Here is a 21,190-nt window from a genome sequence, read left to right on the forward strand (position 1 = left end):
ATAGAAAATGTTCCTTGGCTTTTAATAGTAGTACAGTAAAAACCTCATTCTAGTAATTCCCATTGCTATTCTTTGCTATATCTGGAGTCTGGATAAAAAACTATGAAATAAAGATTTGTCAAGCAAACTAATAGTAAACAAGGATTTAGATGAAATATTTAGCCTTCTTGAGGGAACTTTTTTTTTAAACATGTGAACCTATCAATTAGTTGCAATCTAATGGATGCTATTTATAAATAGAGCTTTATTTATTCTTTAAAACATAAACCCCCCAGAAAAGGTCTTATGAGTAGTTTAGGGTTAGAGAAATGAAGTTTTTTAAAAAAAATTTTCAAGCATCCACTCATTATTTTACAGATATTCTATGAGACTTTTCATTAATATGGACTTGTCTTCTCAAGAGCAAGCCCTAAAATGAAGTTTTGTTATATGTTGTTGTATTATATTTAACAAAACAAATGACAATCAATTGGAAATTATCTTCTGTGAAAAGTAGTGGAAGTATTGAGGTAATGTGTAGATGACATTTTTATAACCTTGAAAATCTCCATGATTTTTTATTCACATATCCTGCAAACCATTGAATGTCACTGAACTTTTCTGGGCTTCAGTTTCCTTACCTGATGGCCTCTAGTCTCTTTAATCTCTCATTTATAATCCTAGCTATAAAGTTCCAAGTCTCATTTTTGTCATAAAACGTAATACTTTCCCCTTGCCTCATCCCAGAAGGAGGCGCAATTCTCCAAATGGTCCAATATTACTTTCAGTGTTTTGCCTCTTTTTGTCCCAATCTTCCCTCTGGTGTTGATCTTAATGACCATATCAAGATGGCTGAAAGACAAGAAGAAGCCAGAGAGATAAGAGAAGAGAAGCAAGTCGCCTGAACTACCCTAAGAACAAGCGGACACATTGTATAATGTACTTTGTTTTTTTTCCAAAACCCATTTTCACAAACCTTTTCTGGCCAAGTACCTTTGCTCATCCTTATTCCATTGAATTCCAACTACATTTACTAATTGCCTGCTATAGACCAAAGCATGGTGGTAGACCGTGCTGATAAAAAAGACAAAAAGTAGCGTCCCTGACCTCAAGAATCTTCTACTCTCATAACACAGAGATATACAAATGCATGTACAAATACAGATGAAGACATACTAATTATGGGTATAATCTCCTGGATATAAAGACCCAAAAGAGACACGATTACTCAGACATAGGGGGACATACTGAGCAGAAGAATGCAAATTAAAAAACACACACACACACACAATCACATTGAGACTATTCTTAAAACCTAGACATGTAAATGTTGATATATACATGGTAAAAGCCCTTTAGAACCCATTTTGTTGTTGTTGGGGTTTGAATCAAGGTGGGTCCAATCTGGTCCCCAAAATATCACCTTAGGTAATAATAGCCCATGGGGTGAGTATTCACATTCTTTCCCTCCTTCATTCTCACCTACCAAATCTATGAAGAATTCCACTGGATAACAGGAACTATCATCTCACTCCCCCCTTCCCCCTCCATGATTGTATCCCCAGTACCCGGAGCAAAGAAAAACTTAATACATGCTGAGTTGGAATCAATTTCTTTTTTTTTAAAATTATAAAAGTATTTTATTATTTTCCAGTTACATGTAGAGTTTTCAACATTTTAAAAATAAGATTTCTAGTTTCAAATTTTTCTCCCTCCCTCCCCCCTCCAAGACAGCAAGTAATCTGGTATAGGTTATATATGTACAATAACATTAAACATATTTCTGCATTAGTCATGTTATAAGAGAAGAATCAGAGCAAAGAGGAAAAACCTCAAAAAAGAAAAACAACAGCACGAAAAACAAAAGAATCTGCGTCGATATTCCACAGTTTTTTTTTTTTTTTATGGATTTGGAGAGCCTTTATGGGAATCAATTTCTAACAAAATTCTATTCTACATAAAGTTGGTTCTAGATCATTTGAATTAATAAACAGAGCAGTAGTTCAGATATACAAGTATTTAATGTTTGCCTTTTGGAATTAATTTTTGTTTTTATATTTCAATGTGGGTGTGACTGATGTTTTGGGAAATTACAATACTTCACACAAAATAATGAAATCACCCCACTCAAGAGGATATGTGGAACTGTGCAGTTTTCTCATTGAATTAATAACAGAGTACTCTATTTAATTTAAACAATAAGACCTTGAAGCATAGAAAGTATTTAATAAATATATGTTGAATTGGAATCAATTTCTTACAAAACTCTATTCTATATAAAACCAACTTGGATCATTTGAACTAAAAGATAGTTCTGATATGTAAGTATTTTCCTCTATAGTATTGAAATAATGCAGAAAGGTATATTAGTGAGGTGTTAGATTTAAACTCGATGAGATTAGATGAAAAGCTATATTATTCAGTTTGTGTTGTACTTAATAGCTTCTGAGTAGATTTTTGTGCCAGTTCCCAAACCAAGCTAATGTGACAAAGAAGAATGGGAAAATGAGAATGTCTGGACATAATTACAGTACATTCACTAGTGGTTGTGATGTACTTGGTATGTTTTGGACCCAGCTAAAAGATCTATTGTCTGGATTAAAGGTCAGGTAGTCAATATTACTGGCAAGAAAGAACATTTTGCAAATTTGTTATCAATTAGGGCCATGTTTATATTTCTCTGGACAAGTTTAACTAATTAGTTGATTGAAATATCCTCAATCATCTTCCTCAGACATATTAGTGATTGTGATTTAAGAATAATGAGCCTGGATTTCAAAAACAGGTATAAACTTCACTAGTCTCTTGTCAGTAGGGAGCCAAAGTCTTTGTTTATGGAGTCAAAGTTCCCAGGGTTGAAGTTGGTTGCTATGTAAGGAAAGATGGGATTATCTTTCACAGTAGAACTAGAAATAGGACCCTACTTTGTGAATGTACCAATTGTGCTTCCTTGGTTGAAGACTTTTCTTCCTTCATGTATTATATGCATATATGACTACAAAATTTAAAAGTGCTACTTTAATAACAAGAAATTATTAAGGAAAACTGCATGTAAGACATATGCTATTAAAGTTGTATCTTAAAATACTTTGCATATCAATTATATTTGGATTTTTACATAGACATTTTGTGTTATGGTCTCATGTTTCACTTATTCTGGGTTTATGCATTCATTATGGTTTCTCGAATGAGTCAGTTTGTGTCAATCATGTAGGAGTTCTGAAGAGACTGGGACACCACAGAGGTACTTGAAGTCAGAGAATGACAAAATGAACAGATATAAAGAGAAAGGTAAAGATCACATATGCGCACACACACACATGCGTATGTGTCCGCACATTCATCTATCCATACACACACATACATATATGCATACACCTGAGCTGTGGGCTGCTAAATAGTGCAGTGGAGAGTGCTGGGTCTGGAGTTAGGAGGACCTGAATTCAAATCTGGCCTCAGATACTTCCTAGCTGTGTGACCCTGAGCAAGTTACTTAACCCTGTTGCCTTAGTTTCCTCATTTATAAAATGAACTGGAGAAGGAAATGGCAAAGCACTCCAGTATCTTTGCCAAGAAAACCCCAAATGGGTTCATGAAGACTCAGTTTAGTGACTAAACAACACACCCAAGATGTAACTAACTATAATTGTACCTGGGAAAAATTTAGTTAAGGTGTGTGGAGGGGGGCAGCAAAGACAGTATCACAGTGGAAAGTACCATCATGGGTGCATTCTTGCCACTAGGACGGGGTAGCCCATCCCAAAGAGAATGAGATCCTTGTCCCCTCAGAGTTTTTGAGGGAGGACATGGCTTACTGGAAAGGAATATCATGATATCAAGACCTTGGAAATGGAGAACAGGACTACTGTACTATTTGCTACCAAGCCAAGGCATAGGGAGTGTACCCCTCTTGGTGAGGAAATATTTCTCACCTTAAATTTAGTTCTCTGGGGGAAAGCCCTGTTTGCCTCATTCTAGTTAACGGATCTGATACAAAGAGAAACACACACACACAAACACATGTACACTGACAACCATTCCTACTAAAACCCGAAAGGGGTTTAGACCCATATTTAGCTATATTAGTATGCCATGGATATCAGACCCTAAGAGATATATGATGCAAAGATATTTTTCCCTAATTCATATCTTTCTTTTTATTCTCACTGCATTGTTTCTGTTGCTGCAAAACCTTTTCAATTTCATGTAATTGAAAAGACCAGTTTTATTTTTTGTGACTTCTTCTATGAGTGTGCTCAGTGACCACATCCCTCTAAAACCATCTTAGCAGATAGGCTAAGCTAGGTTGAGGGTAACCAATAGGCCTCAAACCCGTTGATGAATTAGGGGGATATGTACCCAAGCATTTGAAGACCTTCCCAGGTGGAATTGGTCAGATAAGAACAGTTTGTTCCAATGGCCATGAAGGCAGTTGAAACAGATGCTGTGGAGCATTAGAACTCAGGCAGACATCAAATGCCAAGGTCATCTACTGTGTCCCAGACCATCATCAGTTATCTTGACTTTTGTCATTGGACTTTAATGAGTCTGGAAAAGAAAGTAAGGCTGATGACTCTGTGTACCTCTGTGTCATTTAAATCTAAGTCAAAATATCACTCATGATGTCATTGGTCCTCTTCAAAAATGAAGGATGAACACCACCACCTAATTAAGAACTCCATCAGGTTCTATTGTGAAAGGTACATATTCTGATTCTCTTTTTTAAAAACTGGTATGATTTTTAGTATTCATTTTATCTATCCCTTTTGAATTTGTTGTGGTTTATGCTGGTAATGTTGGTCTAAACCTAACTTCTGCTAAGCCAATTTCCTAGTTTCCCCAGCAGTTGTCATATAGATAATTCTTCCACAAGTGGTTCATGTTCTCAGATAAATTAATCAACAAACATTTATCAAGTGCCTGCTACATGCTATATACTGTGCTAAGCATAGGCTTTGTTAAATACTGAGTTTGCTTATTTCTGCCTGTTCTTTTTTTTTTTTTTGGTAAGGCAATTGGGGTTAAGTAACTTGCCCAAGGTCACACAACCAGTAAGTGTTAAGTGTCTGATGCCAGATTTGAACTCAGGTCCTCCTGACTCCAGGGCCTGTGCTCTATCTACTGCGCCACCTAGCTGTCCCTATTCTCCTTTTTTTAAAAAACTGTCTTTCATTTGGTAGGTTTTGTTTTGCTATTTTGGATTGGTCTTGCGGTTTTGATCATTGGAGGGAGTTTTTGGGGAGCAGCTCCACCCATCAATGCACTTGGTACCTGCTCTGTACTCTACAATCTTTAGGAAGTTGTTTAGGGCACTGAGAGGTTAGGTAACTTCCCCCAGATGGTACAGCCAATATGTGTCAGAGGTGGGACATGACTTCAGTTCTTTGTAACTCAAAGGTCAGCTGTCTATCCATTAGCCCATATCCCCTCTCTTTGATGTTTTTTTTTAATGACTGCCCATTAATTTTTATGATTACCACTTTCTAACATAATTTGAAGTCTGTAAGTCTGATTAAAAATCCCTTCATTTCTACTTTTTTCATCATTTTGGATCCTTTTTCAGACACTAACAATTTGTGTGCTCCTGGGCAAATCTCTTAGCCATTCTCAGCCTCAGTTTCCTTATCTGTAAAATGGGGATAATAATACCACCTATTTTGTGAGGATAAATGAAATGACATAAGTAAAGTGAGTTGGAAATCTGGAAGTGCTATATAAATGCTAGCTATTATTATTTCCCCTGATGTTCTAGTCCTTTTTTTTGTGTGTGTGTGTGAGGCAATTGGGGTTAAGTGACTTGCCCAGGGTCACACAGCTAGTAAGTGTTAGGTGTCTGAGGCTGGATTTGAACTCAGGTACTCCTGACTCCAGGGCCGGTGCTCTATCCACTGCGCCATCTAGCTACCCCCGGTTCTAGTCCTTCTGTCCCTCCAAAGAGTTATTTTGCCTAGCTCTATAAAGTATCACCTTGGTGGTTTGGTATAATGTAAGGATTGGAATGACGCCACCTGCTAGAGACTTACTGTAGGAAAGCTCCACCATGAGGAGAAGATGTCTGAGGGCAAGCCATGCGGCTTTTCTTTGGTGTCAGGAAGTGATGTTTGCTTGTGGGAAGAAGGGGGGCGAGTCTGGTTCTCTCGCTCTCTTTTGCCAGGACTCTTGTGGAGAGCGGAGCAGGAGATAGATAGCTCCCAGAGATAGATAGATGAATCTAGACCTTTCTCTCTCTCTTCACCAAATTCTTATTCTCCTTAAAGGTCTAAACTCTTGCTAAAGCTTATAGTTTATTGGCGACCACTTATTAGATATTTTAGACAGACTAGTTAGCCCCTTACAATAATACTAACTCTAAATTAATTTAAGTATTATAATTTTAATTATTTTGTCACAACCAAATAACTAATAAATATTCCCTTTTTTTTGGTCTTTTTTATTTTTAAAAAGTGCTTTGGGGGGCAGCTAGGTGGCGCAGTGGATAGAGCACTGGCCCTGGAGTCAGGAGTAGCTGAGTTCAAATCCAGCCTCAGACACTTAACACTTACTAGCTGTGTGACCCTGGGCAAGTCACAACCCCAATTGCCTCACTAAAAAAAAAAAGTGCTTTGTAATTATATTTACAGCAATCTTGAGTGTGCCATTGTGGACTCACTTCCAGATATTTTATTCATTTTGTAGCTATTTTGAATAAGACTATTCTTTCAATGATTTCCTCTTGGATGGTGTTTTTATTATATGAATACATTTGTAATTTTGGTAGATTTATTCTGTATCCTTTACCTTACTGAAGCTAGTAAGATAGCTTCTTTACTTACTCACTGAAGCTTTGCAGGTAAATCATATTGTCAACAAATGGGGATAGCTTTGTCTCCTCTTTGTCTAGTCACTGAGTGAATATTAATCACCTGCCATGTGCCAAGCACAGTGGGAGGGGATCAAATGAAAGTGTCTGTCCTCAGAAATGTTACATTCTATTGGGGGCAAAAAATATATACAAAGATAAGAAAATAGATTTTAAATACAAAGTTATGGGAAAGGAGCACTAATCATTGGTGGAAATCAGAAAAGGCCTTTTATAAGGAGGTAGTAACTGAAGGCATCCAAGAGTTCTAAGAAGTATAGCAGGGAGAATTTTTTAAAAGTTTGTTTTATTATAGATTTAATTATCACTGACAAAGCATTCCAATATACCAAGAAGAATAGCAATGAAAAGGATTGTATATGAATCTACTTAAATTATCTTAACTAAAAATTCTAAGCGTTTTCTCTGGTTGTCCCTAATGCCTGGACCACTATTCCTCCTTCATGCTATCTAATATCCCTTCTGGCTTCCTTCAAGTCCCAACTAAAGTCCCACCTTCAACAGGAAACATTCATCAACCCCTCTTAATTCCAGGGTTTTCTATCTTTTATTTCCTATTTGTACAGCTTGCTTTGTTTATATTTGTTTGCATGTTGTCTCCCTTATTAGATTGTAAGCTCCTTGAGGGCAGGGACTATTTTTGCTTCTTTGTTTGTTTTTCTCTTTTCTGTCTGTCTTTCTCTCTCCCTTTCTTTCTTTCTCCCTCCCTCTCTGTCTCTCTGTGTGTCTCTCTCTCTTTCCCCAGTGCTGTAACTCAGTGAGTGCCCCACAGTAGGTGCTTAATAATTGTTTATTGACTGTTAACTATGAACTTCTGTCCTGTCTAATTTGTTTTCACAAAGTGTCTATTACATTTAAGAAGGTAGTAACAAAATTGCCCTGTTTGTGTCCCCTTTGAACAGAGAGAATATTCTAAACCCAGGGAATATTTATGTTTTTCCAAATCAGAGCAGTGAGGTGGAGCATCATGCATGGGGAATAGGAAGTAGGTTACTTTGACTGGAATGTGAAGGAGAGCCACGTGGCATTAGCCTGGAAGAAGAGGTTGGAGTAAGTTGGGAAGGATTTTTGATGTCTAACAGAGAAGTTTGCATTTGATCCTAGAGTCAGTAGGTAATCACTGAAAGTTCTTGATCACAGGCATAATAGGGTCAGACCTGTGTTTTAGGAGTATCACTATCAAGGGCTGAAGGCAACTTTCATTCCTGATTTTTGTCCCTTACAGGAGATGCTAGCTCTTTTGGCTTTTGTGCTATGGGCATGTGATAATGGCTTAACTTTTGTGTAACCTCTGGGCCTCATTGGAGGGAGGGTCCTGAAATCACATCAATATCTCAAGGAATGACCGTGGAGTACCTTTGGTTTTTAAACAATGGAACATTGGAGATTGATTTTTTTAATTATTTTTTTAGGGTTAAGTGACTTGCCCAGGGTCACACAGCTAGTAAGTATTAAGTGTCTGAGGCCGGATTTGAACTCAGGTACTCCTGACTCCAGGGCCGGTGCTCTATCTGAGATTGATTTTTGAAACTAGTTTTTCCCTTAAGTAGATAACATGTTGACCAGAAATATTTGTTCCCTATTTCAGTAATTTCTCTTATTGTTCTTGAATAATCACTACCCTATCTAGGGACATGTGGTTTAGTGTTATAGTTTCTTAAACAATTCTCACTTGAGGTGGTTTTTTTTAAAATTGGCAAAACATAACAAAACCCAAACCTACAAAAATAGGGAGCTGGAGTAAAGGCTGTTATTTAAAAAAATGGATGCTCCCAAATGGAAAAAGGCTGACAAGTGAGGGGTAACTGAATCAACAGTGTGCATACTCCACTAGTACTCTCATGATGTCACAAGAAAATGACAAAAGCCCCCAGCATAGCATAGTGGGTGGATTCTCAGTGGCCAATCTTTGAGAGAATATAGACAAGAATTTCACTGGGCAGAAAGGCATGGATGGGTTGTGTGGTCTGTATCAGAGAGTACATTCACGTTGATGAGATCACAGATCCCTTTGGGTATTTATTTGTTGAATTTAAATTCCCATTTCATACTCACTTAAGTGCCTGGAAATAGTGAGTTGAGCCAATATCAATGATTAAAAAAATAGATTTGCTATTATCATTAGTAGAATAAACCCAGAAACCAAGACCTTAGGATCAATGTGGAGGGTGCAGTCTTGATCTCTCTCAGATTCTTTTCTTCCAGGTTAAGAAAGATAGGAATAGTTTCCTGAAAGAGGATATGAGGCTATGAGAAGACCTTTCATCATTTGTTAATTCTTCATTTCCAAGTATTAAAACAATAGCCACAATAATTATAGCCACGTATATGCCAGTTTCTTTTGCAGAATTGGTCTGTTGGGGAACATTTGTTTTTTTTTTTTAGTGAGGCAATTGGGGTTAAGTGACTTGCCCAGGGTCACACAGCTAGTTAGTGTTAAGTGTCTGAGGCCGGATCTGAACTCAGGTACTCCTGACTCCAGGGCCGGTGCTCTATCCACTGCACCACCTAGCTGCCCCTGGGGAACATTTGTTACAAACAGGATGTTGTTGGTTGAGCAACTGGTGGCTGTCACAGTTCTCTGGTAATTCTTACTGTTTCACATCCAGTTTCAGCATCAGAATGACCACTGGCAAGCTCAATAATCTCTCCCTATGGAGAAGACCCAGAGCAGGATGCTTCTTTTCTCCCCAAGGAATAGATATGTGCGTTTATCCCTGTTTGCTTATGTTTCAGCATCTCTGGACCATGTTAGACAAACAAACTGCATTTTCCCCTCATATTTTTGCAAAATAAAGTGAGACTTTTTTGGGGGGAGATCAATGGAATAGGATGCTTTAAGGTATCAAGTGTTATTGTTTTTGTTAGTTTTGTTGTTGCCAGTCAGTTAATTATCATTTATTGTATCCCTACTATGTGCCAGGCACTGTACAAGTCACTCAGAATACAAAGAAAGGCCAAAAGAAAAAAAACCCAACAGTCCCTGACCTTCAGGAACTCACAGTCAAACAGTTACATGCAAACAAGTTTTATATAGAAAAGTTAGGGATAATCTGAGAGGGAAGGGACTGAGATTAGAGAGAACTAGGAGGGGCTTGTCTCAGAAGGTGGGACTTCATATGAGACTTGAAGGAAGCCAAGGAAACCAGGGGGGAGAGATGAAGAGGGAGAGCATTCCAGGCATGGGGAGCAGCCAGTGAAGATGCCCACTTGGGAGATAGAGTCCTGGGTTCATGTTCAAGGAACACCAAGGATGCCAGTGTCACTGGATTCCATAATTCATGGAGAGGAGTAAGATGGAAAAAGACTGGCAAGGAAGGAATGTGGGAGGGGGCAGGTTGTTTTATTCATTCATTCACTCATTCCTTCATTCATTTATTTATTTTTGGTTTTGGATATTCCTTGTTTTTAGTCATGACTTGGGGTAGGGTGGTGGGGTGTTGAATCCTCTTGGTATTATTTAAAAATTATTGGCACTAAGGGGCCAGCTAGGTGGCCCAGTGGATAAAGCACTGGCCCTGGATTCAGGAGGACCTGAGTTCAAATCCGGCCTCAGACACTTGACACTTACTAGCTGTGTGACCCTGGGCAAGTCACTTAAACCCCATTGCCCCACCAAAAAAAATTATTGGCACTAGGCCGGGTTCTCTAATATTATTGCAACATATATTAATTGTTATTTATATAATAATGGCTATTGCACCCCCTTTTATAGTAAGTATTTATTATTAATTAATATTGAAACTTAATAAAGAATTGACTGCATGGCAGTTAACAGAAGCCTGAGAAAAGCCCCAGCACCATGTCTCACAGAGGGAGAGAGCACATGGCCTCAAGCCTACCCTGTCCTAAAAGGAGAGCACTCACCAACCGAGAGCCTTCCCCAGCCAAGAGTACAATCCAAGATGGCGACAGCTAGGAGCCTCTAGTGGTCTTGGCTTTTATCTTCTTTTGATGGAGGTAGGTTATTATATACTGATCAAAGATAATTTACTAGCATCATGCAATTCCATTGGTTGAGGGGGGGGTCCATATTAAAACGATCTTTATGATGACATCAGGGGGAAGTGTGCAAAAAGACTTTCCCCAAAGATGCTCAAGGCAAAATCCATTATGTAGGCGTGGCTTAATCCCATCAGCTCAATTTTGCTGAAATGAAAGAGTCTATATCTCTATTTCTATTGTACCTTTGGGCTTTCTCTGAGATTAGAACTTTCTCAAGAACTGACCTTTCTGAAGTGAGGGGGAGAGAAAGACAACTGAAACTGGGTCCCTGGGTCCCCAAGAAATTCACTATTAATAATTGTTTTCTCACACTCTCCTAACCAGATTGAAAGGTCCTTTATGATAAAGATAATTGGGCAGATCCCATACAGTGTCCTCAACTCATACAACATTCTCCACCAGCAATGCACTGCTTCTCCTGCCCCAAGGAATGAGGTATATTTGTTTCATCCTTTACTTTCTGGCATTTTCACTGGCAAATGACCAGTTTTCTCAAAAGATTAACATCCCAGTGGTTCCCTTCTCTTTCATGGGTCTGGATGTATTATTTAATGTTCCCTTGGATGTAGAAAAATAAAACATCCTTCATGAAGGTGGTTGAGGTGTTGGTAACTTTGATAACTAGTAGGATGTAGCAGTGTATTCTGCCTGCCTTGAGCGAGGGATCATTCCTTTCCCTGATGCTGCTTATCAGCCTGCAGGGCTAGTGGCTTGTGGGTAGTTGCTGCTACATCACCAAAAGCAATCAGGGATCCTCAGACAGGTGAGCAAGTATCCTGGAGAGGAGATTGAATTTAACTACAAACAAAAGGGATCTTTCCAGGATACACCAGATGAGGAGCTGCATATCTATTTAAATTTAATAAATTAGCAAGGGATCAATGCCACATTTGTTATCCCTAGACCATGGGGTCTTAATCTGATGTCTGTGAATTTCAGTAGTGTATGTATTATGCTATATTGCCTCTCCATTATAGTCAGAATTAGGGTTAAACCATGGAGCTCTTATATGGAATTACATCATATTGGGTGAATTTTAGAAATGTAAATGCTATGAGGTATGTCTAGTTAATATAAGGGGCAGCTAGGTGGTGCAGTGGATAGAGTGCCAGGTCTGCTGTTAGGAAGACTCATCTCCTTGAGTTCAAATCCAGCCTCAGACACTTATTAACTGTATGATCCTGGGAAAGCCACTTAACCCTGTTTGCCTCAGTTTCCACATCTGTAAAATGAGCTGGAGAAGGAAATGGTAAAACCACTCCATTATCTTTGCCAAGAAAATCTCAAATGGGGTCACAAAAAGTTAGACACAACTGAAATGACTGAACAACAACAAAAGTGAATATAAAACATCAATCATATTTGAATTATTAAAGGGATTGGATTATAAGAAATTGTGTACTAAGTAAAACAACCAGCCCTGTAAATGGGTTGAGAACTACTGAGAAAACTACTGACCTGATTTGACCTCAATGGTTTGGATGTAGGATGAAGTTGGAAATGTAGTAGTTATAACTGCTCTCAGCTTCTAATTATACTTTTTAAATTATTCTTAAACTTCATTGAAAATCCCATTTATAAATAACCATTTTATAAAATTCACTCGTAATATATGTAGCATATGTTCAAAGATAAAGAGAAATGCTATTTATGTGGGACTGGAATTCAGGTTGGAGATGAAAACTAGGGATGTGGATCTGAGCATTATGTACACAAAGATGATGATCAAATACAGGGAAGTTGATGACATTACTATGAGAGAAGAGAGCTCAGATCAGAACCTTGGGTTGTACCTATAGTTATACAGGTAGGAAAAAAAATTGGGTCAATAGCGTCTAATGCTGTGGGTTGAAGTGCACAGTTCTGTGCATCTTCTGTGTTTCTCCTCAGGAAGTGGGCCAAGATCCACTTGAACTGGCTTCACTGGGCAGCTATAATCTCCAACACTTCCAGCATCAGCCTTAGCTGCAATCCTTGGTTAGGGGTCCTATTGTACTCTTTCAGAAAGAACAAGTACCCTTACCTTAGGCCTCTCTACATCTTTTTTTTTTTTTTTTTGCAGGGCAATGAGGGTTAAGTGATTTGTCCAGGGTCACACAGCTAGTAAGTGTCAAGCCTCTGAGGCCAGATTTGAATTCAGGTACTCCTGAATCCAGGGCTGGTGCTTTATCCACTGCAGCCTCTCTACATCTGCTTCCATGGGGCCTTGGCTCAGGCTTGCCATCTCTTAGGAGGAAGGTGGGAGAAAAGGGTTATCCCAGAATTATAATCTTTCTGCTTTGTCTTGCCTTTCAATAGCTTCCTGGTACAGAACTAGATTCCTCTTGGTGAAAGATCTTATAGTGACTATCTAGTATGTTTTCCAAATCTTATCTCTGCAAGTTAGGCCATAAATAGACAATGGTCATTTGTCTAATAATCACTAAATAGCTCTAAAGTTCAAGGTTGCTCATTATTTTAAACTTCCTGTTGATACATGCAAATGGGAAAAATGTACAGAGACAAACCTTGTTGTGTCTTCATTTGCCTATTCAATTCTTTTCTTTTTTCTTTTTGCGAGGCAATGAGAGTTAAGTGACATGCCCAGGGTGACACAGCTTGTAAATGTCAAAGTTATGATGTTGGATTTGAACTCAGGTCCTCCTGAATCCAGGGCTGGTGCCTTATCCACTGCACCACCTAGCTGCCCCATTCTTGGACTTTTCTTACACAAATGAACTACCCAAAGCCTCAAATCCTTTTCAAGGTAAAGAGTGATCCATTTTAATATAAATATACCTTTATAAATGGTATAATAAATTATATAAATTTACCATTTGAATATAAATATACCTTTACTTGGTAGAAATTCATTATGAATGGGACACATCCTTACATCTCATTGTTTTGTTACTTGCCTCTTATATTTGGAAAATTTGATGAAGTCTGAAAGGAGTAGGTACATTGCTTACAAAGAATATGGGGAGAGAGCTAGGCTTTTTTAACCTGTTGTTTTCCCAGAATAGGATTCAAGCGCCCAATAAACATTTATTAAACCCCTACTGTATGTCAGACACCATGTTAAATGTTGGGGATGCAAAATGAGGCAAAAGACAGTCCCTGACATCAAGGAGCTTACAGTCTAATGGTGGAGACAATTTAAACAAATATGTACAAAGTAATACAAGATAAGCAGGAAACAACTAATATAGGGAAGGTCCAAAAATTAAGAGGGTTTGAGGAAGGCTTCCTTCCTGTAGGAGATGGAATTTTAGTTAGGTGCTTTACAAATGCTTGGTGGATTAGATTGTTGAATTAAGTCAATATTTTCATCTTCATATAGGAAAGGCAGTGTCTGTATTGTTATTTTAATGCTTCTATAGGCTTTAGATACATTTATTATTTGAAAATCCCATTCTGCCATTTAATATTCAGAAAAAGGAAATAGAGGTTCTTAAGTAGAGATGGAGAAAGATTTATTTTAAAAATATGTGTTTCTGTAAAGGTTAAAGGTACCCAGTTAATTGCATATTGCAGAAGACTATTTCTGGAATGGATCATCTCATTCAATCTCTTAATTTTACAGAAAAGGAAAAATATAGGTCAAAGAATTCATTCAAGGTCACACAATAAGTGACAGAGCTGATTCCCAAATCCAGGTCTCCTGACAAGCCAGTCTAACAGTTTTCCCACTATACAACATTGTCCTTTTCATATGTGAAATTTTTCAATATCCATTTTTTTCTTTTAATAGATGTTTTTATTTAAAGTTTTGAGTTCCAAATTCTATCTCTCCTTCCTTCCCCTCTCCCTGAGGCAGTAAACTATCAGATATAGGTTATACATGTGCAATTATGTAAAACATTTCCATATTAGTCATTTTGTGTAAGAAGACTTGAATAAAAGAAAAAAAAAGAAAGAAAGAATGTGAAAATAGCATGCTTCAGTCTGTGTGCAATCAATACCAGTTTTTTCTCTGGAGGTGGATAGTATGCATCATCATTAGTCCTTTGAGGTTGTCTTGGATCAGTGTATTAGGGAGAATAGCTGTCATTTACAATTCTTCATCAAACAATATTGCTATCACTGTGTATAGCATTCTCCTGGTTCTGTTCATTTCATTCTTTCTAGTTTTTTCTGAAACCACCCTGTTTGTTTGTCATTTCTTACAGCACAATAATATTCCATCACCATCATATACCACAACTTGTTTAGTAATTCCCCAGTTGATGGGCATCCCTTTGATGTCCAATTCTTAGCCACCACAAAAAGAGCTGCTATAAATATTTTTTGTACAAATAGGTCCTTTTTACTTTTGGGGATGTCTTTGGGATATAAAACTAGCAGAGGCATTGCTGGATGGAAGGGTACACACCGTTCTATAGACCTTTGGGCATAGTTCCAAATTGTTCTCCAGAATGGTTGTATCTTTTCACAACCCCAACAGTGGATTAGCATCCCAGTTTTCCCACATCCCCTCCAACATCCAAATTTTCCTTTTTTTGCCATATTAGCTACTCTGATAGGTGTGAGGTGGTATCTCAGAATTGTTTTAATTTGCATTTCTCTGATCAATAGTAATCTAGAGCATTTTATCCATATGATTATAGATAGCTTTGATTTCTTCATCTGAAGACTGTCCATATCCTTTGACCATTTCTCAATTGGGAAATGACTCGTCTTTTTATAAATTTGATTCAGTTCTCTATATATTTGAGAAATAAGACCTTTATCCGAGATACTTGTTATAAAAATTCTTTCAAAATTTTCTGTTTTCCTTATAATTTTGCTTGTATTGGTTTTGTTTGCACAAAAGCTTTTTAATTTTATATAATCAAAATTATCTGTTTTACATTTTGTAATGCTATCTATATCATCTTTGGTCCAAAATTCTTCCCCTCTCCATAAATCTGACGGGTAAACTATTCTATACTCTCTTTATTTACTTATGGTATCACCCTTTATGTGTAAATCATGTACCCATTTGGATCTTATTTTAGTATACAGTGTTAGATGTTGGCTTATACCTAGTTTCTGCTATATTGTTTTCCAGTTTTTCTAGAAGATTTTGTCAAATAATGAGTTTTTGTTCCAAAATCTTGTTTTTTTGGATTTATAATATACTAGATTACTATAGTCATTTACTATAATGTAATTCAAAACTATTCTATTCCACTGATCTACCACTCTCATTTCTTAGACAGTACCAGATTGTTCAGATGGTTACTGCTTTATAATATAGTTTGAGATCTTGCATGGCCAGACCCATCTTCTTTTGCATTTTTCATCGATTCCCTTGATATCCTTGAGCTTTTGACCTGCCAGATGAGTTTTGTTTTGTTTTTACTAGATCTATAAAATTTTTTTGATAGTTTGATTGGTATGGAACTAAATAGATTAATTTAGGTAAGATTGTCATTTTTATTATATTGACTTGGCATACTCATGAGCAATTAATATTTTTCCAACTGGTTAAATGTGTGGTCTTTTTATTTGTATGAGAAATGTTTTATAATTGTGTTCATATAGTTCCTGGGTTTGTCTTGGCAGGTAGACTCCCAAGTATTTCGTATTGTCTACAGTTATTTCTCTTTCTATCTGTTGCTACTGGGTTTTGTTGGTCATATATAGAAATGCTGATCATTTATGTAGGTTTCTCTTCAACATCCATTTTTTAAAGAGAATGATTTTGCTAATATGCCTAAAAGACTTCCACTGTTTCAATAACTTCACATCTATCAGGTTTTAATTAGGAATTTTAAGTCTTTTGTTCTCCCTTAGTTCATTTTAGACCTTCTTCAGTTGAGCATTGCCTCTCAAGGAATGAAACATATATTTGTTTTTGACAATATTTCTCACATTTCTATCATTAGCCAATTTTCAGTATCTGCTTTGAAAAAAACTAAGTAATTCATTTTTACTTTTATTTTTAAAGATAATAGAAGTGTATTTTGGGATTCTTATTGTGTTTTATGACGTGACTTAAAAAAAATTTCTGGCCTCTCATCAGCAAGAGCAGGATGAAATGAGTAAGTTTTTCATGATCAGGAAGGATTCCCCCCCTCCTCCCCCCAACAGAATGTGACTGCTTATTTTAAACGTGAAAGGGATTTCTGAGGTCCTACCTGAGTCATCTTTTTTTTTTTTCATCTTTGGTTTTTCATCTCAGCTTGTTTCCTTGTACTTACGTTTCCTCTTCTCCCTCTCACCCCTCCTCAAACCCTATCTTATTCAAACCCACTCATTGCATTTCTATAGAAAAGCACAAACTTCCCAGAGTCCTTCCAAACAGAAAAGAAGAGAGTAAGAGAAGAAGACAGGGTGGGAGGAGAGAGAGACCAGAATGGATTGCTTTGTTTCATAAACTTAGAAAATTGTGAGATGGTCGTGAAGCATGGAAAACATTGAGAAAACTCTGCGGTTGAATCCCAAAATCCTTCATAGTCAGAATTCCTCTTTGTCCCCATATCTCTACCTCCTCTTGAGTGAGTTGTTACTTCTAACACTTCCAATAGAGCAGGAGTACTTGAGGCAGCTTGACCTTAGTTTCTCTCCAGAGCACATCTAAATTCTCCATGTGCAAACAATTTGGTTACACAAGAATGGGGGTTTTGACACCATTATATCTCTGTCTGCCCATCTATGTCTTGAGTCTTCCTCTTCTTCATTTTATTTTTATCCCTGCTCTCTTTTTTCGCAATATCTCTTTTTTGTTTGTCTATCTCCCCTACATTCTCACTTTTCCACAACCCTTCTCTCTTTCTTGAACTCATTAGCTCGGCTCTGTCTCTGTCTCTGTCTCTCTCCATCTCTCTTGCTGGTCACATCTTTTTCTCCTCTCCTCTCCTCTCCTCTCCCTCTCCCTCTTCTTTTCTTAGTCAATTCTTTTCTCCCTTCTCTCCTCCCTTCTTCTCTTTCACCTCTACCTACTTTTTCTCTCTACATTTCTATCTCATCACCTTTCCTCTTATCTCTTCTGCCTTCCTCTTATTCTCCTTTCTCTCTATAGCTTTTCTTTCTCAAACCATCAGGCCCTCCTCCCACCTCTCTCCCTTCATCTCTCCCCCTTATCTTTCCCCTGGTGCCTTCCTAATTCTCCTCTTGTATCTGTCTTTCTCTGAGTTTCTCCCTTCTCTTCCTTTGTATCTGCATTTCTCAGAAGTTAGCTTACAAAGCAAAGTTGTAACTGAATTCCTGTTTTTCCAAACACCCTCATGTGACAGGATATGTCCTTATTGGAGGTTTCCCCTCAATTCACTAGCTCTTTAAAAGTCAGAGCTAACCCTGCTGTTTTTTCTCTGAGAGGCTGTTCTGTGAAGGGAAGGAGGTGGGGGAAGGAGGTTGTCACCATCCATCCCATTAAGTTAAGGTGACTTTGGTTTCAGGACATTTGGTATCTTTTCCTTTCTTTTCTCCACTTCTTCAGAAGAAGAGAATGAACTTTGGGCCATGAGGGTCTCACTGTTCTTGGTCTTCCTGTCTCTCTCTTGCGGTGCTTCTCAGCTGTTAGGTAAGTCTTACATGGTGGGTTGGTGGTGGTGGTCAATGGGGTGAGTGTGTCCCAAGGACACTGTGGCATCTTTGAGGGATGAGCTCACAGACTTCTACAATGTCATAGCTACAAAGTATTGTGGATTCATTGCTGGCTAGCAGTCAGGTGTAGAGGGAAGACACATTGTTAGAGAAGGACTGGATTCTAATCTTGACTCTGATACTGGCTGGGGGGCTCTAGGGAAATCATTTAACCCTTTGGAGCTCAGTTTCTTCATCTATAAAATGTGATCATTGAGCTAGAGGAATTCTAAGATCACTTACATTTCTAAGCCTAGAGATTCATACTATTGTTGTAAGGTAATTGATTTATAAACTTTATAGGACTATATAAATTCTGATTAGTAATATTTAGTTCTAAGATTTCAGAATAGGGGCAACTAGATGGCGCAGTGGATAGAGCACCAGCCCTGGAGTCAGGAGGACCTGAGTTCAAATCTGACCTCATACACTTAACACTTACTAGCTGTGTGACCCTGGGCAAGTCACTTAACCCCAATTGCCTCACCAAAAAAAAAATAAGATTTCAGAATAAAGAAGACAAGGATAAGTGATAGATAAGGAAACTGACTCACAGAGAAATGAATTAACTCTCCAAAGGTCACATTAGTATTGAGTGGCAGAGCCAAGATTAGAGCCCACATCCTTTGTTTACCTTGTTTTACATGGGGAGAAACTGAGGTCCGGAGAGATTGTGTCTTTCCCAAGATCACAAAGAGTTCACACCTTTCCTCCCCTCCCCCCACTACCTGACCATCTATTTTTAATTTTTTTTTAAAGTGAGGCAATTGGGGTTAAGTGAATTGCCCAGGGTCACACAGCTAGTAAGTGTTAAGTGTCTGAGGCCGGATTTGAACCCAGGTACTCCTGCCTGACTCCAGGGTCAGTGCTCTATCCACTGCGCCACCTAGCTGCCCCTCATCTATTTTAATTAGAGCTAGGAGAAGATGGGGAAGGGACAGGGAAACAGAACTCAAAAGGGTTCAAAGAGTTTGTTTGTCCCGATGGGGTTGCTGAGAACTTAACGGGAGAGAGAAAGGATCAGTGGTGAAAGGAGAAAGCAGAGCCTGTGCTCTGCCCATACAGAGATTCTTCTGCAGTGAAGCTTCCTAAATTAGCCTGGAAGTTGAAAGGTGTGGAAGTCTCAGTGATCCTTTGCTAAGAGGATCACCTAAGAGCCAGGAGACTGGATAGATCGGCACTTGGTCTGGAGTCAGGAAGACCTGATGGGAGAAGACCTGGCCCCAAATAAAAAGAAGTAAAGGGAGAATGGGAGACAGAGCCACGGGGGATCTAGTCCAACCCCCTTCTTTTAGGTAAAGTCATAATGACAGTGGCAATGGAAGATATAACTCTTTAACATTTTATGTGGCACCCTACAGCACATATGCTCACTGCAAGCCAGGGAGAGAGGCATTATCATCCCCACTGAAGAGAAAAGGACACTGAGGGAAAGGAAGTTCAGTGATCTACTGAACCTGGCCACACAGCTAGTAAGTGCCAGTGGTAGCATTTGCACCCAGGTCTTTCTGACTCCTAGTTCAGTACCCTAACCACCAATGAAGAAACTTAGACCCAAAGCCACAGAGAAAAGATTCAAAATTGTGTCCTCTATCAGTCAATAATCCAGTTAACAAACTTTAATCAAGTACTTATGATACGCCAGGCAGGGGCAGCTTGATGGCCCAATGGATAGAGGGCTGGCCCTGGAGTAAGGAAGACTAATCTTCCTGAGTTCAAATCAGGCCTGGGACACTTGCCAGCTGTGTGATCCTGGGCAAGCACATGCAAAAAAAGATTAAAAAAACACAAACCAGTCTCTGCATTCAAGGAGTTTAAAATCTAAGGTGTGTGTGTGTGTGTGTGTGTGTGTGTGTGTGTGGGGAGGGCAACAAGTAAACAATTAGGCACATGTGAGTTATATAGAGTATAAATTGCATCTGAACTCAAAGGTACTAGCAGGAGGTCTCTTTTAGAAAGCCGGATTTGAGCTATCTTGAGGAGGTAGAGGTGAGGAGAGAGCACATTTCAGGCATGAGGTACAGTCCGTGAAAAGGAACAGGAAGATGGAGTGGAGTGAATGAGGAACAGCAAGGACAGTGTTGCTTGTTGGATTGTAGTCTGGAGAAAGAACTAAGCTGTAAGAAGACAGGAAAGGTAAATGGAGGACTTTCAAAACCAAACAGAATTTTCATATTTGATCCTGGAGGTAGTAGGGACTAATAATAAAGGGGGTCGGGATGGGAAGAGAAAGTCAGAACTGCCCTGGAGGAAGGTCACTGAGTGAAAGATGGACTGCAATGAGGACACTCTTCTCATAGTGGGACTGGGTGCTTTTTTTCTAGAGAGAATGTTAAAGAGCAACTTAATAACCTTCTAAAAGCATATTAAATGGCTCTTAAAAGGAGAATGCTGACCAACTGTTTTCCATTTCCCAGGACAAAAATAGAGGAAATGAGCTAAAATTTCATAACAGAAGTTTGCGTTTGATGGAAACAACTTCTCAATAAAAGGAGTGATTAAAAATAAAAGAGACTACCAATTCAATATTACAGTTCAGTAGAGAAGGAGCAGCTAGTTTGTCTTTCTTACTCTCCTGAGGACAATTGCATGGAATTGATTTTGGGAAGGGAAGAGAGAGCAGTACCGGTAGTCCTGGGGTTGAATTGTACTGGGCTAAGGACTTCCTTGTTCTCCAAAACTTGCCCAAATGTGGCTCCTGAAATAGCAACTGTTCTCAAGGGAAGAAAGAGGGATGGTTTTCCCCTTGTTAGCAACCACACTCCCTCTGATTTGGTATCTGCAAAATCACTGAGC

At 38.4% G+C, this 21,190-nt stretch overlaps 1 protein-coding gene across 1 annotated transcript in view; it reads left to right on the plus strand.

Annotated features, from left to right (window-relative positions):
* The first annotated feature begins 18,135 nt into the window (after positions 1 to 18,135).
* Positions 18,136 to 21,190, plus strand: part of MRC1 (mannose receptor C-type 1) — a 120,607-nt gene continuing 117,552 nt past the window's right edge. The window contains 1 exon segment of the mRNA XM_043969197.1: positions 18,136 to 18,332. Coding sequence (XP_043825132.1) covers positions 18,272 to 18,332 — 61 coding nt within the window. The 5' untranslated portion in view covers positions 18,136 to 18,271.

The sequence above is a fragment of the Dromiciops gliroides genome, chromosome 5, assembly GCF_019393635.1.
Source record: "Dromiciops gliroides isolate mDroGli1 chromosome 5, mDroGli1.pri, whole genome shotgun sequence".
NCBI classification, from domain to species: Eukaryota; Metazoa; Chordata; class Mammalia; order Microbiotheria; family Microbiotheriidae; genus Dromiciops; species Dromiciops gliroides.